Genomic DNA, 15,000 nt, shown 5'->3' on the forward strand with positions numbered 1-15,000 from the left:
TCGCCGCCGTCACCTCTCCACAGCTCCGTCTACCCACCCTCTCCGTCTCCTCTCTTGGCTTGTCCCAACTCTTCACTCTTGACTTCTCCCACTTCTTTCCAGCTCCACCGACGACTCTCTTGAACTCCGCACAACTGAACTTTACTGACGAACGCAGCCGTTTATATAAGCCCCGTGGCTTCGCTCTTTCACCCTTGACCCTCTGCCTCCGACCCTTCACCTCTCTAACTGGCTCCCCATTGGCCCGAGGAAAAGTGGGCGTGAATGCTTTTTGATCCATGTATTTGCATATAGCAACCACCCTCCAACGCCCTGGAGGCGGGGCCAAATCGCCCCTCGCTCACCGATTGGACGGAACAAAAGTGGGCGTGAGTCGTTTTTGATCCGTTTTTCTTCGGAAAGTCTGTGATGTCTCTGAATACGCTGCTCAGTGCGCGCCCTGCACGAGTCCAGTATCGGTGCCCACGAGTGGCGCGAGATGGTGTGGATGCGATGGTGGCGAGTTGTGACGGTAAAGGTCGTGGCTGTTGTTGTGAAGCGGCGTTGTGGTTGGTGGTTGTTGTTGTGAAGCGGCGTTGTGGTTGGTGGTTGTTGTGAAGCGGCTGTTGAGACGTGGTTGGTGGTGGTAGTAATGGCGGCTGGTCCAAAATAAAGATAGTAAAAGAAAAACGGCTATCCTGAAGAGTCGCAGCCCGAGTGAATGACATTTATTCCCTCTAGACAACGGGTTTGGGCCTAACTACACATATACTTACAGAGATATCTCACCTAAGGGACCTGAATGGTGGTTTGCGAATTTGGTCAACCACAACAATATATTTCATTTCACTATTCCCGGTGGGAGGGGGTATCACAAACCTTACCAAAAGGCACCAATTCTGAAGGAGTTATCCTGTCAGAAATATAATTAATGAATTACAGATTGAATTTTTATGCATCCAGGGCATAAAGTTAAGGTATTCATGAGTCAGTTGTCTCATTCATTTGAATATTGTATATACTCAGTGGTCTGCGGAGCGAATATTGTTTGGTTTTTTTGTCGCCGAACAAAAGTTTTTTGTTTTTTTTCAGTTTGTTTTTTGCTTTTTTTCAGTTTGTTTTTTGTTTTGTTTTTTAACCCAGTAGTACTGCACTATGATTTGTCAATGTGCATCATGTGTTTGGTAATCAACCAATAGGAAATGAGCTTTTCGGTGTGCCTGGGGCTCCATTAATCCCATTGCCGGTCCCTTATATGTCATTGCTCTAACACTCAAACTGTATGTTAATTGTAAAATGGGGGTTCAGACTGTATCTTTATTTGTTTCACGTTTTGCACACTTTACCAAATTGGATGTGTGTGTTCGTGAAAACTGTTCTCCAGTAACTTGTCTTTGTGACTGGCCGGTTTTATGAAAAGTTTTCTCTTTGAAAAGTTATTGTTATGGGCATGAAAGGTGCAGCACATGGTCACTGAATAAATCGTGAGAACACGTAATTTCTTAAAGTGCATTCTGAGCATGTGTTTGGCTGCCTGTTGTGCAGATGTCACTGCGGTGCTTTTGAATGACTGCTTGGTTCTTTTACAAGAGAAGGATCAGAGGTACACGCTCGCATCCTTGGTAAGTTTAATGGCAGATTAATTATTTTCATTCCCACTTTATTAAAACGCCATGAAATTCTGTCGTAAATCAAAATTTGAAGGCATCACTTGTGCATGAAGCCTCACCAGATTGGTTTCAAATGAACTGGTACAAGGTAACAATCGCTTGGTTGTTTACTTATCTTAGTCATAACTTGACTTGCTGCTGGTTTTTTATAATTCCCTATGTAATTTGTCATCCAGCTCTAAATTTTGAATTGAGATGTTTTGCTTACGAGGTTTGCGATTATTGTAGCGCTTCTGTAATTCCTACAAGTTTGTATACACTTTATGTATGTAGTATACAAAACCACAGAAACTATATATCATGTGTGCTCAACTCGTTGAAGCCACAAAAGTTATGACTGCAATGCACTCCATGCTCCAGTAAATTATGACCTTACTTTATTTCTGTGTATGAGCAGGATGACAAGTCCCCGGTGATTTCTCTGCGTAAACTGCTTGTACGACTCATGGCGAACAAAGACTGTGGAATTTTCCTCATTGGGGTTGGATCCGTACCCACCATGTACGAGTTGTTTGCCACCTCACAGGATGTGAGGAGCACTTGGATAAACCTCATCAGGCAGGCTGTGAAAAGGTGAGGTTAATACTGTTACCAAACCGTCACAAGTTTGATGAACTTTATCTGCAAGTAAAGATCTCCAGTTCAAACATTAGTTTTTACGAAAAGTTTTCTTTCAAATGTATTGTTACGAATTTCGGTCCGCCCAGCGTGCGATAGGCCACGTAACTCAAATCTCGACCGCGTCGCCCACCGGAACGGACAATTCAGTCGTGACCCTCCTTGGAACTACCGCCAGGAGCTAGTCACGGGTTGGGGTTTCGACCCCACCACAATCGTGCCAATCGGCCACCCGCGCAGGATAGGGTTGTTCGTCAAACTCGACCTACCTAAGTACCTGTGTGGGTAGTTAACCGGGCAATCATACCTCGCCGCTGGCCGGCCTAGGACACGAACTGCTTAACCGGTCCGTTCCGTGCTTCAGTGATAACCGAGCGGTGTTATCGCCGGCCCCGACGGACGTGATTATTTACTGGGTGCTAACACCCCTCCTACCAATTCCTTCAGTGATGCAAGATGGAACTTTCAAACAAGGGAAAGGACGCAACGAAACGGGGAACAGTTCAACAAGCTCATTTATTGCACACACAGACAAGCACGTATTTTACAACCATACAGTAATTCAGGCACGTATAACAATCAAAGCAATGAAAGCAAGAATTACAACCGAATAAAGTCTTTATTTCACACGCACACTTAGACAATTTTACTTATGAGACGGCGCCACCACATGCATTTACACAAAAAGCAAAGGAAAAAGCCACCCTCAAAGGCAAGGGTGGCAGACAGGTTCGTGGACCAAATGTGCGTGGAACCTGGATGAGCGGCCAGGTCCACGAGACCGAAGGGTCTTACCCGCGCCCTCATGGCACGATGGCGGACAAGCCGCGATGTCAGTGTAGCTGCGCCTGGCTTCGTGCCCCTGGCGTGGCCGGCGAGCTCTCTCCGGCGCTCCCCGTCTGCCTTTCCCGTCGGCTTCGAGCTCCGTCTCCCGACTCTGCCCCACCGACATTGCCGCACCGACACTGCCGCCGTCTGCCGACACTGCACTCGACTTGACTGCCGACACTGCACTCGACTTGACTGCCCCGTCTCCCGATTCTCCAGACTGCTGACACCGACACACTGCAGACTTGACTGCCCCGTCTCCCACCTCTCCAGACTTCCACTCCACTGACTCCAGACTTGACTGCCACGACCGACACACTTGACTTCCACTCCACTGACTCCAGACTTGACTGCCACTTGACTGCGACTTCACTGCTGATGCTCCAGACCTGACTTGACTGCTGCTTGACTGCCGACGCTCCAGACCCGACTTGACTGCCACTTGACTGCTGTGCTCGCGCTTATATAGGCCGGGGGAGTGGCGTATATGCAAATTTGTGGACCACAACTGGTTTGGAGGCGGGGCTACACCACCTGATGCTCAGTCATTGGATGGATGAAAAGTGGGCGTGAATCATTCCTGATCTGCTTTTTGAGGCGAAAGGAACCCATTCACAGCCCATGGCACAACGTTCGGAAGAAAAGCGAAGGTGGTTGGAGTTTGCTGTGGTGGTTTGGGAAGGGTGTTGGTGGTGGCGATTTGGTTGCTGGCGGGCGTCGTTTGAGAGTGGGGGTGAGGCGATGTTTGCGGGGTGGAGTGGTGGAGGTAAAGTGGCGAAGGTGGTGGTGGTTCGGTGTAGTTGTTTGGGGGCGTTGCTGGTGGTGGCGATTTAGTTGTTGGGGGATGATTGGTCCAAAATAATGGCAGCAAAAGAAAAACGGCTAACTCAAAGGATCACAGCCCTGTGAACACGGAAATTCCCTCTAAACAACGGTGGGGAAATCTAACTACACATATACTTATCGTCATAACTGATCTAAGGTCCTTTATGGTGGTCTGCAAATTTCCACAGCCGTAACAGTATTTTCAATATATTTTCCTTCAAATAATTCAAAATGTAAGTTTTGTCCTGAACAAATGATAGAATTTACTTTTGCCTGGGAAAAATTTACTTTTGCCAGTAAAGGTTATGTAGTTAGAGGAAGGGATGCACAAGCATTTCATACCACCAAACATTGTAAATTAATGTGTGAACCACGAGTTTGCTCACGATGATGAAAATTTATTGTAATTATTCAATTTTTAGGCCCTTTTGCATTGGTTACGATAACAGGAAAAACTAGAGTTCATAGAACACGTTACCCCATGCAGTGTTTTTGTATATACTTCAATTGAAGTAGAATAATGATTTGAAAAAGTTAGTTTAAAAAAAAAAATTCCAGAAGTTTAGCGCGATTAAAGCAGTCTTATACACCACCTTATTTAAAATGTCAAAGTACTGCAAAACTGGAGGTTCTTGGAAGTGGCAAGAAGGTGATTTGTGTTCTACAGTGTTCAAGTATATAATTAATTTTTTGAAATATCGTAATGGTTGTATACAAAAACATTAATTCAGGAAGTTACAGCCATCTTACCGCCGTTGACTCAGTGTCCATAACACCACCCTATCTAACAAGTTGCATTAGTTCAGAGACAGAGTACTGTTAAACAGCAGGGTTTTTTTTCCAATTTGTGTTCAAAATATAACATTCAAGTTAAATATGTTGTTCCTTGATTATCAACTGACGTTTGTGGACAGAAATCACCGCCTGGACAGGACACGTCCGGAGACGAACAATCACCACCCATGCAGGACATGTCCGGAGACTAACAATCATTGCCCGGACAGGACACATCCAAAGACTAACAATCACCGCCGGGAAGGACACGTCCGGAGATGCACAATCACCACCCGGACAGGACACGTCCGGAGACGAACAATCACCGCCCGGACAGGACACGTCCGGAGACGAACAATCACCGCCCGGACAGGACACGTCCGGAGACGAACAATCACCGGCCGGACAGGACACGTCCGGAGACGAACAATCACCGCCCGGTCAGGACACGTCCGTAGACGAACAATCACCGCCCGGACAGGACACGTCCGGAGACGACCAATCACTGCCCGGACAGGACACGTCCGGAGACGAACAATCACCGGCCGGACAGGACACGTCCGGAGACGAACAATCACCGCCTGGACAGGACACGTCCAGAGACTAACAATCACCGGCCAGACAGGACACGTCCGGAGACGAACAATCACCGGCCGGACAGGACACGTCTGGAGACGAACAATCACTGCCCGGTCAATGTTCGTCTCCGGACGTGTCATCACCGCCCAGACAGGGCACGTCCGGAGACGAACAATCAACACCCGGACAGAACACATCCAAAAAACATTGCATTTTAATTGTTTCAAGATGTGCATAAACATTAATCTTTATAAAATGCTGCCAATCATTGTGACAGGTTGAAAAAAATTTGGCTTGGTAATTTGGAAAACATGTTAATTCGGCAAACGGCTTGGAAATCTGATGTTATCAAATGTATTTTGCTTTAAAACTCAGAGAAGCCATCTAACCTTTCTAAAGCACACCGATTCATATTAAATCACAAATTGCCTTGGAAATAGTCACGTGGACAAAGGAAAACGTGATTGCTCATACATTGCTGAGGTTAAAATTTATAACCTCCACCACCCATCATCATCATCATAGGATGAAACTTTTCCCGTCACCAAGCATGCGGGCATACACACACGCCCCTGGAGAATCCCTTTACAGATCCAAATCTACCCAAATGGACCACGTCCGTTTGTGCTGTCTACGTACCTCTTCATTGTAGTAACTGCCAACTGTACATCCCGATCGGGACACGAGGTGTACTGTTATCGACTGTGGTGTGCTCGGCAAGTGGCTTAAGCACTCACGCAAGCATTCCAATTAAATGGTTGATGAGGGACGGCTCTCTTGGCAAGCAATAGCAAGCTGACCGGTGATGGCCCATACCCACAAAAATACTAAACATCTCTGATTTCTAAACATTTTGAGATGTCACTCCAGATTTTGAGTTATTTATTCCACGTGATCAGGTCAGGTCAGGTCAGGTATGGGAGCATGTGCCAGAACAGCACGTCGCTGCGTCCACTTTCCGCCGGTACTCCAGGGGCCTCCGTCTGGCCATCCCCCAGGCAGATGCCAGGCCCATCCCCATCTCCTTGAGATGATGGTCAACCTGTTGCAACCATGAGGCACGTGGTCGACCCACATGGTGATCCGATCCTCCAAACTCAAATTATATTTCTATTATATACTTTAATTAGTCAGTGAGAGTAGATCGTCGAAAATTGCATCGTATAATGCTTGAAATCGCTTCAAGGTCCTAATTTGAAAACTATAGCACTTACAAAAGCGATGTATACAGCAATTTGTAGATTTGTAGATGAGGTATTTGACGACATGAGTGAGGAAAGTGAAAGAAAAACATTTTGAGTACTTTCTCCTCAATAAACCATTGCGGCCTGTTCCAAGTCAAGGCATTGTTGAGTAGGCCGAACAAAATGGTGAATTAAGACTCCAGAGAGGGAGAGGGAGATGACCGAGGATGTGCCTTGGTAAAGGATAATGAAATAAGGCCGTTAATTATCTTCAAAAGGGGTGTTTTAAATATTCCAAACACCTAGTTTTTATTCATGCACCACCTTGGAGTTCCCTTGGTATGCATGCAAAGTTTGGGACCATGAGGTTTCATGGTTTTGGAGTTATGGAGAAGACGCACACACTGACATTTATTCGTATGGATGGAGTAGACACTTGAACAAGATGCGGGGTAACGTGTTCTATGAACTCTATAGTTGAATAATGCTTTGCATAAGGGTAACGCTTAAGATGGAATTCCTTTAGCAACATATTTAAGTATTACAAAAAACTCAAACATTCCTGGCTTAAAAAACAATACGAGCCATACTTTGAGCTTGTACTCAAAATGACGTCTACTTAAACATCTGTATTTGTCATGAGAGTTTGGACTTTTTATGCCCAAATGTTGATTGTGTCATTTGGCCCAACAACCTCCTGCATGCACAGGGCACAATACATCTTAACAGTATTTACAAAACATCGATGAATTGGTTTGTCAATCAAGTAAATCAATCCATTGGGACCATACGCTGTGCAGAGCGTTGGTGCTGCCTAAGCAGTCTCCTTGGCTATTGGGTGCAATCCTGGATGGGTCACCACTCGAACACAGGATACCAGCAAGCTGGCACTCATTTTGCCGACCTCGGAAGGATGACGGGCACAGTCAAACCCCACCTGGTATTAATTCAACAGCCGAGTGGGATTTGAACTCAGGATCCTAGGATCCCAAGCCCACCACCCTAACCATTAAGCCAGCATCAAGCTTATCAAGTAAATGCTATAACAGAATGGTGATGAACATGAGAAATGTGCACTGACATGATGATTTATATTCCTGGTCATCTAAATAACATATATATATATATATATATATATATATATATATATATATATGTATGTATGTATGTATGTATGTATGTATGTCTGAGTCACAAACGTTATTGTAAATTCCTTTGTAAAATATTAGCAAATATTAGTTTATACCAGTTTATATACTGGTACACGCACGCACGCACGCACACACACACACACACACACACACACACACACACACACACACACACACACACACACACACACGCAACCATTCGCTTTCGTGTCTGTTCTGCCAAAGTGTTTTCTTGGGAGTGTTTACAATCCCAGACGGACGGGTCACCACCCCAATGCAAGGGTTTATATACGCCAGTAGTTTATCTTTTACGAACAGAAATTTGCCACTAAAATTTCCCCTCCTGATTTCACCGAAGGGAACTAAAGTTTGCTCTCTGTCTGTCCGTCAGTCTGTCAGTCCCACCTGTGGTTTTTCAGATTTGTTTTCCCAAACCCTTTAACATATTCAACTGAAAGTTGGTACATGGCTTTGTTATGATGAGTTACAGAAGAAGTTTGTGTTTCAGGGAATTTCATAAATTTTCCTCAGTTTTGCCCTTTTTGGACTTAGAAAATATCACATCGGTAGGAGACATGTATTGCAAAGCAAATCTCGCTTTTGTTTGTTATAATGGAGCAAAAGTAATCAAAACTATTTAATCAAGTTTCTGCAGCCATTGTGGGCACACTGATATACTGTATAAATATATATACACACACACACACACACACACACACACACACACACACACACACACACACACACACACACACACACACACACACACACACACACACACACACACACACACACACACACACACGTCATGCGACTGTGTGTGGTCTTCAATCTATCGTGACCACATTATCTCCAAAAGTGTAAACTACTTGTTGTTTAGCTATCTATCTGCTCGTTTTGAAATTCGTTTTAAGTTCAGTCGATTTTGTTATTCTCTGTCTGTTTGTTTGTCAATCGACTTCAGGTCACAATTTTAAACCGATCTTCACGAAACTTAGTTGTAGAGGTCATCTCAACTGAGATGCCTATTAATTTTGAGGTCAAAAGTCATCTTGAGGTCAAATTTCTAAAATTGTCATTTTTCATCCAATTGACTTGAAACTTGAACAGGATTTGCATATTGCGTCACCGAATTGGGAAGTAAACTATTTTTGAGATCAAAAGGTCAAACTTCTAAAAATCATCAATTTCAATCTGAAAAATAATCAATTTTCATCTGATTGACTTGAGCCTGGATTAAGATTGTCAATTTTAATCTGAATGAAATGGACAATTTGATGTATCCATGGCAACTTTTGGGGAGGGGGGTGGATTTTGCAAGTATCGTGCTCTGCACGACGTCCCTTGCTTGTTTGTCTGTCTATCTGATTGTGTGCAGGATATCACAAAAAGTTGTGCATGAATCCGGATGAAATTTGGTGGACAGTTTGGGTGTGTGACGAGGAAGAATTGATTCGATTTTGGTGAAGATCTGGATGCGCGAATTATTTAATTTTAAAAGTGATTCTTCACCATTGAGAGATGAGGCCAAAAATGATCTATAGCATAATATTTCAAAAATGTATTGGGCCCGATGTGTTCTTGTGGATCAGGCATTGTGGGGCGGTGGTATGCGCTCTACCGAGTGAGTGCCCTTCTAGTCTTCTAATGGCTTTATTTAGCAACAAATTCTCCTGAAATTGCAAGACAAATATCCAAGAGCAGGTCATGTTGCTGTCATGTTTTACGAAAAAGCAATTTATTTATATTATTTGCTTCTTTTTTTTTGATGCAGCCTTCCAGAAGATTCTGAGAGCATGGGAAGTGAGACAGAAGAAGACAGAAAAATGAATGTAACAAAGGCATTACAAGCAAGAATGTCTCAAGGTAAGATTCTACCTGCTGCTGCTTCCTGCATCATGCATTGCATGGCGATTTAGTCGTCATTTTGGAAGCATGACCTTAAACGTGGTGATTTATTCTTCGCTTTGTATGCATAGAATGTGACCTGTCACCACAAAAATAAGTTGATATATCACAGTATTTTTGTTTTTATTATTTATTTATTTATTTTATTTATTTACTTATTATTGTTTTAAGTTCAGGGAAAAATGTAACTTCTGGTCATAAATGGCTTTCTCAGGTTTTTGCTGTTTTGGGTCTTTTAAGATCTTTGACCTTTTGACTGTGCAAGTTTTATTTGTGTACAACTTCATTATTATTGCTTTTTGGCCCGACAGTGATTGAGGAAACTATCCCATTTTGCTAAGATGCCTGTTTGATATCCAAGTATAAATCTAACCAGAGATAGAGATAGAGATATGTATTGTTCATTTGTTCATGATCATATGCAGTATGCTAAAAGCCTTAAATATAGAAAGCACAAAGCAAGCTCCAAATTAATGTCCTGGATCCTGAAAGCACATAAAATTGTTGTAACATTTGATTCATCATTGCAGCTGAAGACTTTTGAATGAAGTTACTGGCAAAAAATATGACAGCAGCAACGAAACTACTTTATAGCACAATGAAGTAGTTTATAGCACTTAACTACCGGTATGTAGATAACATCAAAATTATCACAAGTCAAAATTGTCTTTGGGAATTAACAATTTTGGGCAATAGATAACTCCTGAAACTATATTGGACAAGTTGAACAACATTAATACTTGAGGTGAAACTAAATGTTTATCCCCATTCGATTTGTCAACAGTGTACAAATATTCCTTTAAAAAAAGTTGATTCAGGTGTTGGATAAAAGCTATCTTTGCTTACCCTCCCCCTCCCTCCCTTTAATGGTTATATAACACACCTTCCAGTCTCTCCAAAATCAGCACATTGGACAAGTAAATCTCAACTTAGAACATGCAGCTTTTGCAAATAACAATTAAAAGAAAACATAAAGACAAAGTTTGTGATCGAAAATATAGCTACTTTCACATTGAAGGGGAAAATCAACAATTCAACAAATCAAAGGCATTCCAATGGGGTCAGGTCAGGTTCGATCTGTGACCTGCTACAGGTACCATGTAAACCTGTACTAACCTGTTCCATGGTCGGGTTGTCGGCGACTAAACCGTCTCCCCCACCAGGTTTTCTGGTGAGGAGGGTGTTTGGATATGGACACCCAGCAGGATTAAAAACAAAACCTGTCAAAGGGCGGAGGAGCTCCTTGTGAGCCAACGGCCATCCATATCTAGTGCCCAACTGTGTCTGCGGACGTCCTCCTGCAGTTGGGTTACTTCTTATTAGGAGGTTGGTGGCAGGATTTGCACTCCAGCCACCGTAAAACGCTTCATTCCGCAAAACGCAAAAACGTAAAAAAATCTGAAAACCCACTCCGTGGGAGTACCTCCTGTGCAGCTTCCCTTCGCAGGGCAGCTCACCGGATGATGGGATTGGGGCAAAGCCTTCGGGACCCCCAATCTTTGATAGGAGGGATACCACGGGGTAACATCCCTGGGTCAGATTGCGGGAGAGTGTGTCGGAGTGGTGCTTGAGGTGTCGTCCACCAGACGGCGGTCTCCTTGGGTTAACCTGAGGCGGTCCCTTCGGGTGGGTGCCTGGAATGTCCTATCCCTAAGAGAGGATGATCACCTGTCTCTGTTATCATCTGAGCTCAAGCGTTTGGACATCGGGATTGCAGCTCTCTCTGAGGTTCGGAGACCGGATTGCGGCGAGATAATGGTGGGTGGTTACACCTACTATTGGTCTGGTCGCTCTGATGGTTACCATACCCAAGGAGTTGCTGTAGCTGTGTCCAATAAGCTGACCCCAATGATAATTGAGGTAACACCGGTCAACGAGCGTATTATGAGATTAAGGATTCGTCACTCCTTAGGTGTCATTTCCCTGGTCTCTATTTATGCTCCGACTGAGGCGAGTGATCTTACCGTGAAGGATGCATTCTACGCCACACTCGAGTCTGTGGTTGATCAGTGCCCCAGACGAGATACACTTCTAGTCTTGGGGGATTTCAATGCATCGACTGGAACTGATAGGGATGGTTATGAGGTGTGTGTTGGTCCCCATGGGTCAGGAACTATGAACCAGAATAGCACTAAGTTCCTTGACTTTGCAAGAAGTCATGGACTTAGGGTGGCTGGTTCATGGTTTCAGCGCCCGCAAGCTCATCGCTGGACTTGGTATTCCAACGCTGGCGGTGTGGCAAAGGAGATTGACCATGTCCTCATTGACGGTCGTTGGAGGATGATCCAGAACTGCAGGGTCTACCGGAGTGCTCAGTTCCTCAATACTGACCACAGGCTTGTTGTAGCAACTCTAAAGCTGCACCTTAAATCCTGGAGAATGGTACCATCCCAGCCTAGGCTGGATGTTGCCAAGCTCAGGGATGAGAGAGTAGCTGAGGAGTTTGGGAGCAGGCTGAGTGGACACTTGGGGGTCTGGGTGCTTTGGGGGGTCCTGAAGAGTTGTGGAGCACCTTCAAGACCACCGTCCTTGATGTTGCCGGTGGATGCCTTGGAGTTCACCGCAGGGCAAAGAAGAATTTTGTCTCTCAAGGGACACTGGATACCATTGACCAGAGTCGCAGGGCCAGGCTGAATGGCAGAGCTGAGCTGTTCAGGGAGCTGAGGCGTAAAACTGTACGTGCACTGAGGGTGGACAAGGAGGCCTATGTGCGAGGAATCTGTGAGGGGGTAGAGCATCACCTGTGGACAGGTGATTCTCGTCCCGCTTACAGCGGAATTCGCGCATTACGTTCATCCAAGCCCATCCCTCGGAGCACTGCAGTTCGAGCAGAGAGTGGTAGGCTCTTGACAGAGGAGTCTGAAGTGAAGGCCCGCTGGGCCAGTTACTTTGAGCGGTTGTACCAGGCTGATCCCCCAGCTGTCGAGTTGGACGTCAAGGGGTGTTACAATCCCTGTTGCTGACCCTCGAATCAACTGTGGTCCACCATCGCTTGTGGAAACACGGGTTGCGGTGAACCAGTTGAAACGGGGCAAAGCTCCAGGGATCTGTGGCATCCATGCTGAACTTCTCAAGGCTGGTGGAAATGCTGCACTCGCGTCGTTGCATGCAGTTTTGTGCTCTGCCTGGAACACAGGCATCATCCCAACTGACTGGAAGAGGGGCCTTGTTGTCCCTCTCTGGAAAGGGAAGGGTGATCGCCAAGACTGCAACAACTACCGAGGGGTGACGCTGCTCTCAGTGCCGGGCAAGGTCTTTGCTCGGATAATTCTTGATAGGGTTCGCCACCATCTGCTTGAGCACCAGCGTCCAGAGCAGTCAGGCTTTACACCAAAGAGGTCAACGATTGACCGTATCCTTGCTCTTCGTGTCCTCACTGAACGCAGACGAGAGTTTCGGCAGGGGCTGCTTGCAGCCTATGTTGATCTCTGTAAAGTGTTCGATTCAGTGAATCGGGATGTCCTCTGGAGGATTCTTGGTCTTCGTGGGGTGCCACCGAAACTGATCGATCTGATGTCTGAACTCTACTCTGGTACTGAGAGTGCTGTGAAGTGTGGTGGTACCGCCTCTGACTTATTTCCAGTTGTTACTGGAGTTCGTCAGGGATGTGTACTTGCCCCCACACTTTTCAACACTTGTATGGACTGGATTTTTGGGAGGATGTCGGAGAGATCAAGTTGCGGTGCATCGTTTGGCAATGTCAAGATCTCGGACCTTGATTTTGCAGATGATGCAGTCATCTTTGCGGAGACTTTAGACATCCTCTTGGGGGCCCTCGAGGTGCTGAATGAGGAGTCGGAGCCGTTGGGATTACGGATTTCTTGGGTCAAAACAAAGATCCAGGCTTTCCCTGACATCTTGGATGCTGCTGTCCTGTCTGTGTCTGTTTGTGGTGAGGATGTTGAGGTCGTGGATAGATTCACTTACCTTGGCAGTGATATTCATGTCTCCGCAGGTTGTGAGCCGGAGGTCAATAGACGTCTGGGTCGGGCCTGGGGAGTCATGGATTCACTGGATCATGGGGTGTGGCGCTGCCGGTACCTGTGCGGGAGGACGAAAGTCCGAGTCTTCAGGTCCTTGGTACTTCCAGTCTTGCTCTATGGGTGCGAGACTTGGACTTTGACCAAGGATCTGAGACGGAGACTTAATTCCTTTGGTACCAGGTCTCTTCGGAGAATCCTTGGCTATCGCTGGTCGGATTTTGTGTCCAACGAGCGGTTGCTGAGAGAGACTCGGATGAGATTTGTTACCTGCATAGTCCGTGAGCGTCAGCTGCGGCTGTATGGACATGTGGCTCGTTTTCCTGACGCTGATCCTGCTCACCAGATTCTCTCAGCGAGGGAGTCTCATGAGTGGAGGAGGCCAGTGGGCCGACCACGTGCCTCATGGTTGCAGCAGGTTGACCATCATCTCAAGGAGATGGGGATGGGCCTGGCATCTGCCTGGGGGATGGCCAGACGGAGGCCCCTGGAGTACCGGCGGAAAGTGGACGCAGCGACGCGCTGTTCTGGCACATGCTCCCATACCTGACCTGAATGGGGTCGAATCCAGCACGATGCTTTACAAACCTGCTCTTACTCATTTGTGAATTGCATTGGCTTCATAATAAATCTATGAATCATTTCTTACTGGCTAAAAAAAGTGACATCTTTTTCTGACTCATGGGCCCATTGGTCCATTGGTATACCTGGTGTTGGCTTAATGCCTTAACGGTTAAGGTGGTGGGCTCGGGATTCTAGGGTCCCCGAGTTCAAATCCTGTTTTCCATTGAATTAATACCAGGTGGGGTTGACTCAGGCTGTCATCCTTCCGTGGTCGGCAAAATGAGTACCAGCTTGCTGGGATGATTGAGCCATTCGAGTATCCTGCGTCGGAGTGGCGACCCGTCCAGGATTGTGCCCAGGAGACTGCTTAGGCAGCACCAACGCTCTGCACAGAGTATGGTCCCAGTGGATTGGATGGTTGGTCCATTAAACCAAATTTTCATTGGTCTTCACAGCCGTGTTGCATACTCACTTTGCTGTACTTACTGCTTGAGCATTAGCGTCCTTTCACCAAGTCCAGATGTGCTTGGGCTTGCTTAGGGATTAGTTTGTTATTATTAATGCCAAATGCTACGACGATTATTATTGTTGTTAATATTATTGGTATTAATGAATATATGCTTTGTTACAATGTTAGCGTTGTTTTTGTTCTTTATTTTGTAATTAGAATGACACGCCTTGGTGGAACGACCCATTAAGATTCTCTATACATGTTAACATGGTGTGTGTTTAAAACATGGGAATTCTTCCAGGTTCTTTGTCGTTGAGTTGCCTAATCAGCTCAGGAGATCATGACGATCATTTTGGTGTATCATATTCCACATCAGAACGCTCCAGTAGAACTCTACAAAAAACATGTCTCGTGCACACACGTGCACACACCTACACACACCTCATCCATTTATAGTGGATTCATAGTCGGTGATCTATGAGCAGTGAA

General features: G+C 45.5%; 1 protein-coding gene across 15 annotated transcripts in view; it reads left to right on the forward strand.

Moving 5' to 3' along the window:
- Positions 1 to 15,000, forward strand: part of LOC147015137 (uncharacterized) — a 281,672-nt gene that overhangs the window by 248,559 nt on the left and 18,113 nt on the right. For all 15 annotated transcript variants that reach the window (XM_085849628.1, XM_085849630.1, XM_085849631.1 and 12 more), the window contains 3 exons: positions 1,525 to 1,601; positions 2,047 to 2,222; positions 9,383 to 9,474. In XM_085849628.1, coding sequence (XP_085705754.1) covers positions 1,525 to 1,601; positions 2,047 to 2,222; positions 9,383 to 9,474 — 345 coding nt within the window. The remainder of the gene's footprint in view (positions 1 to 1,524; positions 1,602 to 2,046; positions 2,223 to 9,382; positions 9,475 to 15,000) is intronic.

Source organism: Eptatretus burgeri, chromosome 12 (assembly GCF_056783735.1).
Source record: "Eptatretus burgeri isolate ZD-2024b chromosome 12, Ebu_testis_v1, whole genome shotgun sequence".
Lineage (NCBI taxonomy): Eukaryota > Metazoa > Chordata > Myxini > Myxiniformes > Myxinidae > Eptatretus > Eptatretus burgeri.